General features: G+C 29.6%; 2 protein-coding genes across 2 annotated transcripts; one reads left to right on the top strand and one right to left on the bottom strand.

The window, feature by feature from the left end:
• Positions 1-2,285: 2,285 nt before the first annotated feature.
• On the top strand, positions 2,286-4,841 carry ACS1B (1-aminocyclopropane-1-carboxylate synthase). The gene is made up of 4 exons (NM_001279342.3): positions 2,286-2,597; positions 2,922-3,053; positions 3,141-3,301; positions 3,640-4,841. The coding sequence occupies exons 1-4, from the start codon at positions 2,421-2,423 to the stop codon at positions 4,619-4,621; spliced, it is 1,452 nt and encodes a 483-aa protein (NP_001266271.2). The 5' UTR covers positions 2,286-2,420; the 3' UTR covers positions 4,622-4,841.
• Positions 4,842-6,277: 1,436 nt separating this feature from the next.
• On the bottom strand, positions 6,278-8,924 carry ACS1A (1-aminocyclopropane-1-carboxylate synthase). The gene is made up of 4 exons (NM_001246993.2): positions 8,627-8,924; positions 8,194-8,325; positions 7,946-8,106; positions 6,278-7,628 (listed from the first exon to the last, which is right to left on the bottom strand). The coding sequence occupies exons 1-4, from the start codon at positions 8,801-8,803 to the stop codon at positions 6,641-6,643; spliced, it is 1,458 nt and encodes a 485-aa protein (NP_001233922.2). The 5' UTR covers positions 8,804-8,924; the 3' UTR covers positions 6,278-6,640.
• Between the last annotated feature and the right edge of the window lie 4,393 nt (positions 8,925-13,317).

Here is a 13,317-nt window from a genome sequence, read left to right on the forward strand (position 1 = left end):
TACGTGCATGTGAGTATTTTCAGTTAGCAATGATTTAATACAAAGATTTACATGCTTTAATCTCTATCCGATAATATTAATTTGAAGAAAATATTAAAATGGAATAAAGTTAGAGATAACAAATCTAACCTTAACTTCGATTTAAATTAATATCGACAAATTTAACCTTAACTTCAATTTAAATTAATATCGACAAGTGATAATTACTTTTTCATCGTCCATTCATCATTATATTAGAATTATAAAAGTTTTGAATTCAACTTATGAATAATTGAATGGGAAGTACTTTTTTGTTGGGAAACAATTTATCTCATGAATATGAGATTTCTCAACACAAAATCTAATTTTGTTAAACGCAATACGAGTATCAGACACTGAATTTATATAAAAAAAAAACATGTAAGCATGCAATGGCGAAAATACCAGCTATGCTTGTCCCTAGTATTGAATACTTGTTAAATATGGAGTATAATTATTAACATGAATCTTTGTTAATAAAAAGGAAGCATCCTCACCACCTTCAAATTTCTAATTTTTTCCAGGAAAAAAAAAATGAAGTTTCATTTAAAAAACATAAAAAAAGAAACACACGTACGTATGATTTTTCCTATTTTTGTCTTTTAGATCTAAAAAATCACACATCATCCGACATGATTGTGATTAAACATACAACCTAGCTAATTCTTAAATGTTGGAACCAAACAGCTAAGCAATTTTTTTATAAAAATTTCCGCCCGGTATTCGAAGCTCATATTAGAGTTTCGAATAAATTTAAATCGTGCTTTACTAGGTCCATTTTGGGGGTGTCGCTTCCAACATGTTTTTTTGATACGAAGGCTCAAACTCGAAACTTCTGATTAAAGGTGAAACTGGAGCTCATATTAGAGTTTCAAATAAATTTAAATCGTACTCGGCTAGGCCCATTTTGGGGGTGTCGCTTTCAACATGTTTTTTCTATACAAAGGCTTAAACTCGAAACCTTTGATTAAAGGTGAAACTGGAGCTCATATTAGAATTTCGAATAAATTTAAATCGTGTTCTGCTAGGCCCATTTTGGAGGTGTCGTTTCCAACATGATTTTCTCGATACGAAAGCTTAAACAAGAAACCTCTGACTAAAAGTGAAACAGTTTCACCACTGAATCACAACCCACGTTGATGACAACTAGCAATTATATTATCCATTCATTTAACGTACAATATATATATTATATAATTCTTATATTCGCCGACAAATTCATGCATAATAATATATTTTATTAAGTACTATAAATTGTACTAATTGAAGTTTAGTTAAAGAAAATGGTACTACGAAGATTTTATAGTATTATACATGGATTTTTATCCATTAGAACCCTCATGAGTAATAATGAAATTATCATTTGCTCATAAAAAATAATTTACACTTCTAAATTATCCGACGATCTTAAAAAAAATTGCAGTAAACAAATTATTATAGCCACTTAAAAAAAACATTGATGGTATAATCATGTGGTGTACACATGTTAAATCTTTGAGAGAATATTGCATAACTAGTGCGATCCCTATTAGCATATACTAAGCATATAAAATTATTTGAAGATTATAAATATCTCAACAGAGTAAATAAAATATCTAATTAGGAGATAATATAATAATATATTTTTAAAATGTAAATAACGATAAAATAATTAAAAATTTATCTTAATTAACGTTTCTCAAAGAGTGTAAAAGAAAAACATGACAGACAATTTGAGAAAAGGAGAAAGCAAGGGTGGAGTTTGTACGAGCCTAGGGGCCATTCGAACTCGGTTGAAAATTACACTGTTTATAAATAGTTAAAATTATTTATTACATATATATAATAGATGTTGAATCCTCTTCAACTTCTTCGTATGTTTATTTTTTCTATATTTGAAATTCTTTTATGAAAATTTTGACTCGTTACTGAAAAAAAGTACAATATTGAGTCATCTAAACTTGCATTTAATTTTTTTTTCATATGAGTTGTATTTGGTGGGAAGATTAGGGAATAGAGGGGGCCTTTGTACAGTTCATAACAAGTGCGTTATTAGCATACACCACGTACTAATAAATCACCTACCATATCTCAAGATTGCATATTCAAAATAAATAAAGTATATATTTTTTTAATTTTTATTATTATTATTATTAATTTTAATTATTTTTTGTAATTGTGGGGTTGGGATTTGCGCGTGCGTGCTGATGATCTTTAATTTAATGCAATTGTTTAGCACTTAGAATTATTACAACTATAAATAAGCCTTCACTTCCACTTCAATTTTCATTCAACAAATTACTAAATACACAAATAACATTCAAAGCCTCTTAAAGAGCTTCTTTTTTTTTTAACAAGAATTAGCAAATACCCATTTCATTTTTTTTGAGAATCTTTGATTCTTTCTCTTTTTGAAAATTAAGATGGTGTCTATTTCAAAGAATAACCAAAAACAACAACTTCTTTCAAAGATAGCCACAAATGATGGTCATGGGGAAAATTCACCTTATTTTGATGGTTGGAAGGCTTATGCAAATAACCCTTTTCATCTAACTGATAATCCTACTGGTGTTATTCAGATGGGTCTTGCTGAAAATCAGGTAGGAGAAGAAAAAAATCACTTATCGTTTTAATTTGTTTGTTTTGCTTTACAGTATTTTAAAAAAAAGAACGATTAATTTTTTTTTTGATAACTTTTTAGAAACAACCGACATATTTAAGATCACAAGATTTAAAAGATATTTTGATTCATTTTAACATAATTTGAATGTAACACTATGATATTTTAAAGTCTTATTTATTGACCCGACAAACAAATTGAATAGCAGAAAAGAGTATATTTTCTTGATGAAATGGCTAAAATTGAAATTTTTTAAGAGTTTTTGTTAATGAATTTCTTATTTTTTTATTTTTTTTTATTGCAGCTTTGTTTTGATTTAATCCAAGAATGGATGGTGAATAATCCAAAAGCATCAATTTGCACTGTTGAAGGAGCTGAAAATTTCCAAGATATTGCAATTTTTCAAGATTATCATGGCTTGCCAGAGTTTAGACAAGTATGAAACTTTTCTAATCAAGATTATTAGTTGTTAATTCTTGTTTTTGTTAAGTGTTCTAATTAGTTTAATAAAAATAATTTTCAGGCAGTTGCAAGGTTTATGGAGAAAGTGAGAGGTGACAGAGTGACATTTGATCCAAACAGAATAGTAATGAGTGGAGGAGCAACTGGTGCTCATGAAATGCTTGCTTTTTGCTTGGCTGATCCTGGTGATGCCTTTTTGGTCCCAACACCATATTATCCAGGGTAAGAATTATATTCGTAATCGAGATTCATTGACTTAGATTAATTACGATTCATGTCACATAAAGTTTGTTAAAGTCCCTTTTCAATTAAAATCATCAAAACAACTTGGATATACAAATCACTATCATAAGTGTCTTCCTTTGACCTCTATAATTTTGACTAATTTTTTTGTTGTACTTGGACCTAGTAAAATTATTGGTGTGGGACATAAAATCAACTACTCCTCTGCTTAAAACAGAGAGAGTAGGTCCTCTAATTAGTTAACATACTTAATATAATTGTTCCCATAAAGTCAATGCATAATTAAAGTAAAGTTTTTTGTATTTGTAATATTGCAGATTTGATAGAGATTTGAGATGGAGAACTGGTGTTCAACTATTTCCAGTTGTTTGTGAAAGTTGTAATGATTTCAAAGTGACTACAAAAGCCTTAGAAGAAGCATATGAAAAAGCTCAACAATCCAACATCAAAATAAAAGGCTTACTTATAAACAATCCTTCAAATCCATTAGGTACTCTTCTTGACAAGGACACGCTACGAGACATTGTAACGTTCATCAACTCGAAAAACATCCATTTAGTATGCGATGAAATCTATGCTGCTACGGTGTTTGATCAGCCTAGATTTATCAGTGTATCCGAAATGGTTGAGGAGATGATTGAATGCAACACAGATTTGATCCATATAGTCTATAGCTTGTCTAAAGACTTAGGATTTCCAGGATTCAGAGTTGGAATTGTTTACTCGTACAACGATACAGTTGTAAACATTTCTAGAAAGATGTCAAGTTTCGGGCTAGTTTCAACTCAGACACAACATATGCTAGCATCAATGTTGTCTGATGAGATATTTGTTGAGAAATTCATTGCTGAGAGTTCCGAAAGGCTCGGGAAAAGGCAGGGGATGTTCACAAAAGGACTAGCACAAGTTGGAATTAGTACATTGAAAAGCAATGCTGGTTTGTTTTTCTGGATGGATTTAAGGAGACTGCTTAAAGAAGCAACATTTGATGGTGAGTTAGAATTATGGAGAATTATTATTAATGAAGTAAAACTTAATGTTTCACCAGGATGTTCATTTCATTGTTCTGAACCTGGTTGGTTTAGAGTTTGTTTTGCAAATATGGACGACGAAACGATGAGAATTGCATTAAGAAGGATAAGGAACTTTGTGCTTCAAACAAAGGGACTTAACAACATTGCTGCTATTAAGAAACAATGCAGTAGGAGTAAACTTCAGATCAGCTTATCGTTTCGAAGATTGGATGATTTTAACTCACCAGCTCACTCTCCGATGAATTCGCCTTTGGTTAGGACATAAAGATGAAGAAAAGAATGGCTTAGATTTGTTGTTGTTGTTTGTATAATAAGAGAAGGAAAAAATTTCCTCTGTTATAGTGAAGAGTGATAGTTTTGATGTATACATTTAGTGTTTGATTATACAATTCATTCCATTTTGGATTTTTATCATATGAATTTTTCTATGTAACATTGTATCAAAATGGGATTCAATGTGGAATTTTATTTGTAAGTTGTACCAAGAAGTTCTATAGTTACACTTAGTTAATGTTGTTCTTGACAATATTGATTGGAAATAACTCTCTGTTTAGAAATAAGCATGGTGTTTGTTTCTTTCTTCTCTTGTAGTGTTCAGGTGAGTACTTTAAGTCTGCGTGTCTTTGTTCTTTCAAGACGTCTGGAATCACTGAGCTATCATGTTATTGTGTTAAAGATGTTCAAAAATATGTTATTTAACCACTTTAATTTTTTTTTAAACCTGTATATGTGGTATAATTTTTTGATATAGACCCTGACATGATTGTAGCTGCGCTACTGTGTACAAGAGTCAAACTAATATGAAATCATGCTGATAGGGCTCCGTTCAAAAGTAAGTGCTCTGTGCCAAAGATTTTTTCACATTCAAAATGCAAAACCAAAAACTTATGATTAAGGAAAGAGTAACCTACTGCACCACGTTAGAGTATTATATTTCAAGTCTACTCATATTTTATATGTTGTGCCCTATCTAAGTTTATTTCTTAATGACCCATTATGTGTAGACTTAAGTTTGTTGCATACCTACTAACAAATATATTAAATTAGTATTTGACTTAATTATATAGACAAAGTCAAAAGTCAGCATGAATAAGATTAAAGCAAGAAGAGTTACTGGTTGACTCAACTAGAAGTGATGATCAAAATTTTATTCAAACAAACATACAATGAGTTGGAGTCTTAGGGGTTGAGAAAGTCCTAACATCAATTATTATTGTTCTCCATAAGGATAAGAAAATATGAACATTTTAGTATATATCACCATTGAAAAAATTAATGAAATATTTCAATCATACCAATAACTTACCAACCACTTTCATATAATAAATAATATATGCTAGTATGATTCCTTTTTCTGATCTAATTGTTTGATGGAGTATATTAATTTCTATCATTGAAAAGACAGTCAGATTTAGCTATCAATAATATTGTACTTAGCACATAACCTTTTGTTGCTAACAATATAGTATGCAATTTTTTGTTTAAGATTGAAAAAAAAAACACGATCTACTAAACTTTCACTATACTTGAGGTAGACGAAAAGGAGAAACATTAGTGGTTCGAGTTATTGCAAGAGGTTGTTTCATAGCTTGAAATTGTAACTATTTTAATCGTTGACCCAAAGCTCGCTCTAATCTTGGTTTAACATTGAAAAGAAATATAAAACTTGAATTTCAACACCACTTGAGTGTTCTTTGTTGCTAACAATGAAGATAATTTGGTGCAGTAAACTTCCGCTATATATGAGTGGAATAAGAGGGAGGGGGTCGAGTGTTTATCCATACTAGGTATTATTTTTACACAATCTTATCCTATATTGTTCCAATAACTTGTAACGTGTTCACATGATGACTCCTTTTATTGTTGCATCAATACTCACTCAACCTTGGATTAAAATTGAAAACCAACTTAAAAAAATGAATTTCAAGGACATGAATTTTTTTTATATATATAAGCAAGTAAAATTTCAGGTTACAACTTACACCCTCCTTCATTTTCAAGAAGGAATTAAAAAAACCAAGAAGAAATACAAATTCCACAGTGAATCCCATTTTGATACAATATTGATGGGATAATAGGAAAAATTTCAGATATTAAAAATCCAAAACACTCTCTATACCTTATATCTTTTTTATTTTCTTTCATCAGTTTGCACAAAAATAGAATTAACTGTGAAATCAAATACTTAGTACTATCACTCATCACTACAACAAAAGGAAATATTTTTTTACCTTCTTTTATTAGACAAACAACAAAAACATAACTATACCATTTTCCCCCTTCTTTAAGTCCTGACCAAAGGCGAATTCATCGGAGAGTGAGCTGGTGAGTTCATGAACTCATGATCCAATCTTCGAAACGATAAGCTGATCTGAAGTTTCCTCCTGCTGCATTGTTTCTTAATAGCAGCAATGTTGTTAAGTCCCTTTGGCTGAAGCACAAAGTAACTTATCCTTTTTAATGCAATCCTCATCGTCTCGTCATCCATGTTTGCAAAACAAACTCTAAACCAACCAGGTTCAGAACAATGAAATGAACATCCTGGTGAAACATTAAGTTTCACTTCATTGATAATAATTCTCCATAATTCTAACTCACTATCAAATGTTGCTTCTTTAAGAAGCCTCCTTAAATCCATCCAGAAAAACAAACCAGCATTGCTTTTCAATGTACTAATTCCAACTTCTGCTAGTCCTTTTGTAAACATCCCCTGCCTTTCTCCGAGTCTTTCGGAACTCTCAGCAATGAATTTGTCAATGAATACTTCATCAGACAACATTGATGCAAGCAAATGTTGTGTCTGAGTTGAAACTAACCCAAAGCTTGACATCTTTCTAGCAATGTTTACTACTGTATCGTTGTACGAGTAAACAATTCCAACTCTGAATCCTGGAAATCCCAAGTCTTTAGACAAGCTATAGACTATATGGATCAAATCTTTGTTGCATTCAATCATATCCTCAACTATTTCAGATACACTGATGAATCTAGGCTGATCAAACACCGTAGCAGCATAGATTTCATCGCATACTAAATGGATGTTTTTCGAGTTGATGAACGTTACAATGTCACGGAGTGTGTCCTTGTCAAGAAGAGTACCTAATGGATTTGAAGGGTTGTTTATAAGTAAGCCTTTTATTTTGATGTTGGATTGTTGAGCTTTTTCATATGCTTCTTCCAAGGCTTTTGTAGTCACTTTGAAATCATTACAACTTTCACAAACAACTGGAAATAGTTGAACACCAGTTCTCCATCTCAAATCTCTATCAAATCTGCAATATTACAAATACAAAAAACTTTACTTTAATTATGCATTGACTTTATGGGAACAATTATATTAAGTATGTTAACTAATTAGAGGACCTACTTTCTCTGTTTTAAGCAGAGGAGTAGTTGATTTTATGTCCCACACCAATAATTTTACTAGTTCCAAGTACAACAAAAATAATTCAAAAATATAGAGGTCAAAGGAAGACACTTGTGATAGTGATTTGTCCATTTAATTGAAAGGGGACTTTAACAAACTTTGTGTGACATGAATCATAATTAATCTGAGTCAATGAATCTCGATTACGAATATAATTCTTACCCTGGATAATATGGTGTTGGGACCAAAAAGGCATCACCAGGATCAGCCAAACAAAAAGCAAGCATTTCATGAGCACCAGTTGCTCCTCCACTCATTACTATTCTGTTTGGATCAAATGTAACTCTGTCACCTCTCACTTTCTCCATAAACCTTGCAACTGCCTGAAAATTATTTTTACTAAACTAATTAGAACAATGAATAAAAACAAGAATTAACAACTAATAATCTTGATTAGAAAAGTTTCATACTTGTCTAAACTCTGGCAAGCCATGATAATCTTGAAAAATTGCAATATCTTGGAAATTTTCAGCTCCTTCAACAGTGCAAATTGATGCTTTTGGATTATTCACCACCCATTCTTGGATTAAATCAAAACAAAGCTGCAAAAAACATCAAAAATAAGAAATTTATTAACAACATATCTTAAAAAAATTTCAACTTTAGCCATTTTATCAAGAAAATAAATTCCTTTCTCTATTTCAATTTGTTTGTCTCGGTTAGTGAATATCATGATATTAAATTCAAGATATGTTAAAATGAATCAAAATATCTTTTGAATCTTGTAATCTTAAACATATAAGTTATTTCTGAAAAGTTTTCAAAAAACCAGAAAAAGAATATTTTTTTTTAAAAGACCGAAAGTAAAGAAACGAGATATGTGTTTAATTTTTCTTCTCGTACCTGATTTTCAGCCAGACCCATCTGAATAACACCAGTAGGATTATCAGTTAGATGAAAAGGATTATTTGCATAAGCCTTCCAACCATCAAAATAAGGTGAATTTTCCCCATGACCATCATTTGTAGCTATCTTTGAAAGAAGTTGTTGTTTTTGGTTATTCTTTGAAATAGACACCATCTTAATTTTCAAAAAAAGAAAGAACCAAAGATTCTCAAAAAAAATTGAAATGGATATTTGCTAATTCTTGTAAAAAAAAGATCTTTAGTCTTTGAATGTTATTAGTAGTTATTTGTTGAATGAACATTGAAGTGGAAGTGAAGGCTTATTTATACTTGTAAATTTCTATTGTCATGGTGTTTAAAAGAAATTTCCATGAAAGATAGGATGTACACGCACACATTACCCCCACCCCCACCCCCAAGTCATATGATAAATAAAAACTATATAATAGTAGTAAGGATGTACACGCACACTAACCCCCACCCCCACCCCCACCCTCACCCCCAAGTCATATGAAAAATAATAACTATATAATAGTAGTATTTAATTTGTTGAAAAATAATACAATTTTGAGATACGTTAGGTATGTTTAGTACGTGTGTGTATGCTAATAGCGCACTAGTTATGAACTGTACAAAGGTCCCCTCTTTTCCCTACCAAACACAACTCATACACAAAATAATAATTGTGAGTTTGGACTTAATAACAATATTTTTTCATCGTTTCAATTGAGTATTTTAGTTTGATGAGATGCGAAATTTAAAACAGATCAAAGATGTGCATGATACTTTAAATCTTATGGTTTTATCATCATCTGTTTATTTAATTAATTATACATCATTTTAAATCATAAGATTCAAATATTTTTCATTTTTTTTTAAATATTGTATCAAATTAAAAAATATCACATAAAATTAAACGGATGAGTACTATACATGAAAATAGACTTATTATAGGTAGTACTTACTTGTCGTTGTAGGTTACTTGAAATTGATAGTTAATTTAGTCACTACGACAACTAGCTTCACTAATTTCAAAGACTTCGTGAATCTTCAAGATTAAAGGTTGTTCTCGCACATACTAAAAATTTCTTTTAAGTTGAAAATACATTTTGATTGTGATAAGTGAAAATTCGCTTTCTATTTGTTTAGTAAAAAAGATTATTATTCAAACTTTCAAAGTCTTAAGGAATAAAAGCTCTAGAGTTTAATTTCCTACCTTTTATCTACTTCATTATTTGTTCCGAGACTTCTAGAGAAATTCTTAATCCTACATTGCTCCAAGTTAATTAATTACTATTGAGTTTTCTTATTGACTATAATCCTACATTACTTTCAGCTAAGCATGAAAAATGAACTTGTGACAATTATCCATCAAAGATTAGTAAACTAATCTTGTAATTAGTTATTCCAAAATACTCCAAATTTATAATTAATTAATGTAATCAAATGTCGGCGAATAAGAACATTATATGTCAAACTAATGGATAACATAAGGAATTTTACTTAGTTGTTTGGTTGCAACTTTTTATTTTTCTTAAAAAAAAAGAAATTAATGTCGGATGATGTATAATTTTTTAGACCTAAAAGACAAAAAGTAGGGAAAAAAATTGTACGTGTGCTTCTTTTTCTTTTTGTTGCTTTCATACGATCTTACATAAAAAGAAAACAAAATAGTATGTAATATATTTTTTTTGTATCCAAATAGGAAGTACTTTGAAACATAATGGTCCACACTTATTATTAAAAATATTTATTGAAAATACTTTCTTCAAAAGTGTTCGATACGTTGATCTTTTAAATCCACAAAAAAAAAATATTAGAATACAATATAAGAAATTTTTTTAAAAAAAAGAAAAAGAAGCACTTCCTTGTATATTCTTAAGGGGTGTAAAATTCAACTATATTGAGTAATATTTTTAATCACTTACTTGAAAAATTGAAATGATGATATTTCATGATTTGAATAAAATAAATAATTTTATAGAAGGCTCATGTATTTATTTCCTAATTTATGTGTTATATCCTGTATATTGATTATTTGTGAAAAGATTTATATATCTAAGATCATTTGTTATGGACCATAAATTCAATTTCCACTCTTTCTACGATGGATCTTGTTATTTGTTTATTTACTAATTCATGTGTTTATTTGCTAATTTATGTGTTTGACTTGTGAGATTAAGTAATTGAATTAGTGGTCATCAACATCTTGAACACATATGATATGTTTTGCTTAAAACATATAACTAATTTGATTATTGAACCATAATTACGTAAACATTCAAGCACATGCACAGAAATAGTAACGAAACGTGAATTATTTGCATTTAAACTATTTTTTTTAAAAAAAGTCATTCATATATTATCTAACGCGGTTGGCGCGTCAATTTAATTTCCTTCGATTTTCAATTTATTCCTAAGTTTTTGGTAGCTGAAAAAGAATAATATCTAAATAAAATGTAACTATATGTACTCTTATATCATGAAATAGTACAAATTTTAACTATCTTTGTCACTGCATTAATGGTTGTACTCTATACTAAGTCTTGACCTTAGAACATGGTGTTTATAACATGGTTCGTAATAATTTGTGATTCTCACTTCTTATGTTCACATATAAATTCAACAATATTTTGATTATATGAAAACACGTTATAATGTAAATCGTAAATTATTTTTCTTTAAAAGGAATTGATTTAGGTCAAAGCAAAGTAAATTTATGACACTTGTCGAAAAATACTGTAACAAAATTCAATTTTTTTTTGGTTAAATTGCTATATTTTGTTTGATTATGATGAAACGTGCTCGCCTATATCAAATATAGAGGACCAAAATTATTCAAGAATATATTTATGAAATCATTATTTTAAAACCTGTCTCAAAAATTATAAATATTACTATATATATATTCTTCAAATTTAAAGTATCAAAATTATTCAAAAAATATATTAAAACGGTCATTTTGAACATACCCTATAACATAATAGATCATTTTTGTTATTTTCTCGGAATCATTAGCTATAATTGATCATTTTTTTCATTTTCTTGAAATTACTCAATAATTTCACTACGGTATCAATTGTATATATTGTAACTAAATTAAAATTTTACCTAGGCGTTCGAATTTAGTTCATTTCAAACTTTGAAACCCTGTGATATTTAAGTTTTATATAAGAATATCAATTAATATGTATGAATATAAACATAATAATATTTTTGAAGAATCAGATCAACATAAAAATAAGCATGCTCACTTGCTAGCCATCTGGAAACTTACTCCACCGTCTTGTAAGTTGTGATTGTGGCCTTTCAACTACCAAAATTTTAATTTGACGGTGTTGCTATTATTATTATTTCCAAAAAGTTGAGGCCCTAGTGTACGTGGAAACAAAACCCCCCAAAAGGAAGAATTTAATGTTATACGAGTCTTATTAATATAGATAGATTATTATCAAAGTCAACTTTGGAATTAAGGCTGTACGTGTTCACTAGGAACTAAAAATGTTTATATAATATAATTTTTCAGAATTTTTTTTTAACTTTTTTACTTATTTTCTTGTAGGGATACACTCGGACACTACAGTGGAAGTGTGTTGAATCAAGAACAGACAGTAAACGCTTTTATTATGAATGCTTTATTCTGTCTCCACTTATGAAAGGCCAAGCCGACACAATAGGCATTGCGATGCAAAGAGCTTTACTTGGGAAAATAGAAGAAACATATATCACACGTGTAAAATCTGAAAAAGTACCACATAAATATTCTACTGTAAGTAAAAAGTACTATTCTAAGAGTTCAGATAAATACTATGAGACCTACGTTGGGTAAGGAAAATGATGTGGGCCGTGGTGGTGGCCGGTGGGTTGGGAGGTCACTACAAGGATGGCGGGGATGGAGCAGTCTTTTACTAGGGGTTTATTCGAACCTATTCAACGGATAATATTATTATTTATATATAGTGAACTTATTTTTGTGTATATATAAAAGATGTTAAATCGCCATTGATTAGTTCGTGTGTTTAGTTCTTTAAATTTTGAACTCTCTTATTAAAAATTCTAACTCCGGTAATGATTATGACGGAGGGTAGATAAGGTGTGTTGGTGGATAATGACGACCACTGGTGGAGCCACATGTAGTAACACCTTTTCGTCGGAAAATTACATTATGTAGCTAGAATAAAAATATTTTTTTCGTGTATATATATTACATATTGACACTCCTTGACTTTTATACGATTTTATTTTTTAGATTTTGACACTCCTTAGACAAAGTTCTAGCTCCGCCACTGATGACGACAGAGTGTAGGATGAATATGAATTATTAGTTGTAGAACTTCTTTTTCTTCTTCTACTAGATAAGTTATTTTTCTCATTTTTAAAAAATTTATTTTAGGAGAAAATATTTTTCAAAATCCATCCCTCTTAAAGTCTATGTTTAAATCTAATATCTTTAGGGGGTTATACTGATTACTATTATTAATTTGAATCCTTATTTAAGAGAAATATTAAGTGTGTATCTGTTTAATGGGAAACTTTGTAATGTAAATTGAAATTAATCGTATTTAAAAGGCATGAAAGGAAGATAATAAAAATAAAAGGGGAAATTATATTTTTTTTTACCCAATAGTCTATTAAAAATACATGCACTTGATTAGTACGTAAATTACGATAAACGTGAATCACCATATA

The sequence above is a fragment of the Solanum lycopersicum genome, chromosome 8 (genome assembly GCF_036512215.1).
Source record: "Solanum lycopersicum chromosome 8, SLM_r2.1".
NCBI classification, from domain to species: Eukaryota; Viridiplantae; Streptophyta; class Magnoliopsida; order Solanales; family Solanaceae; genus Solanum; species Solanum lycopersicum.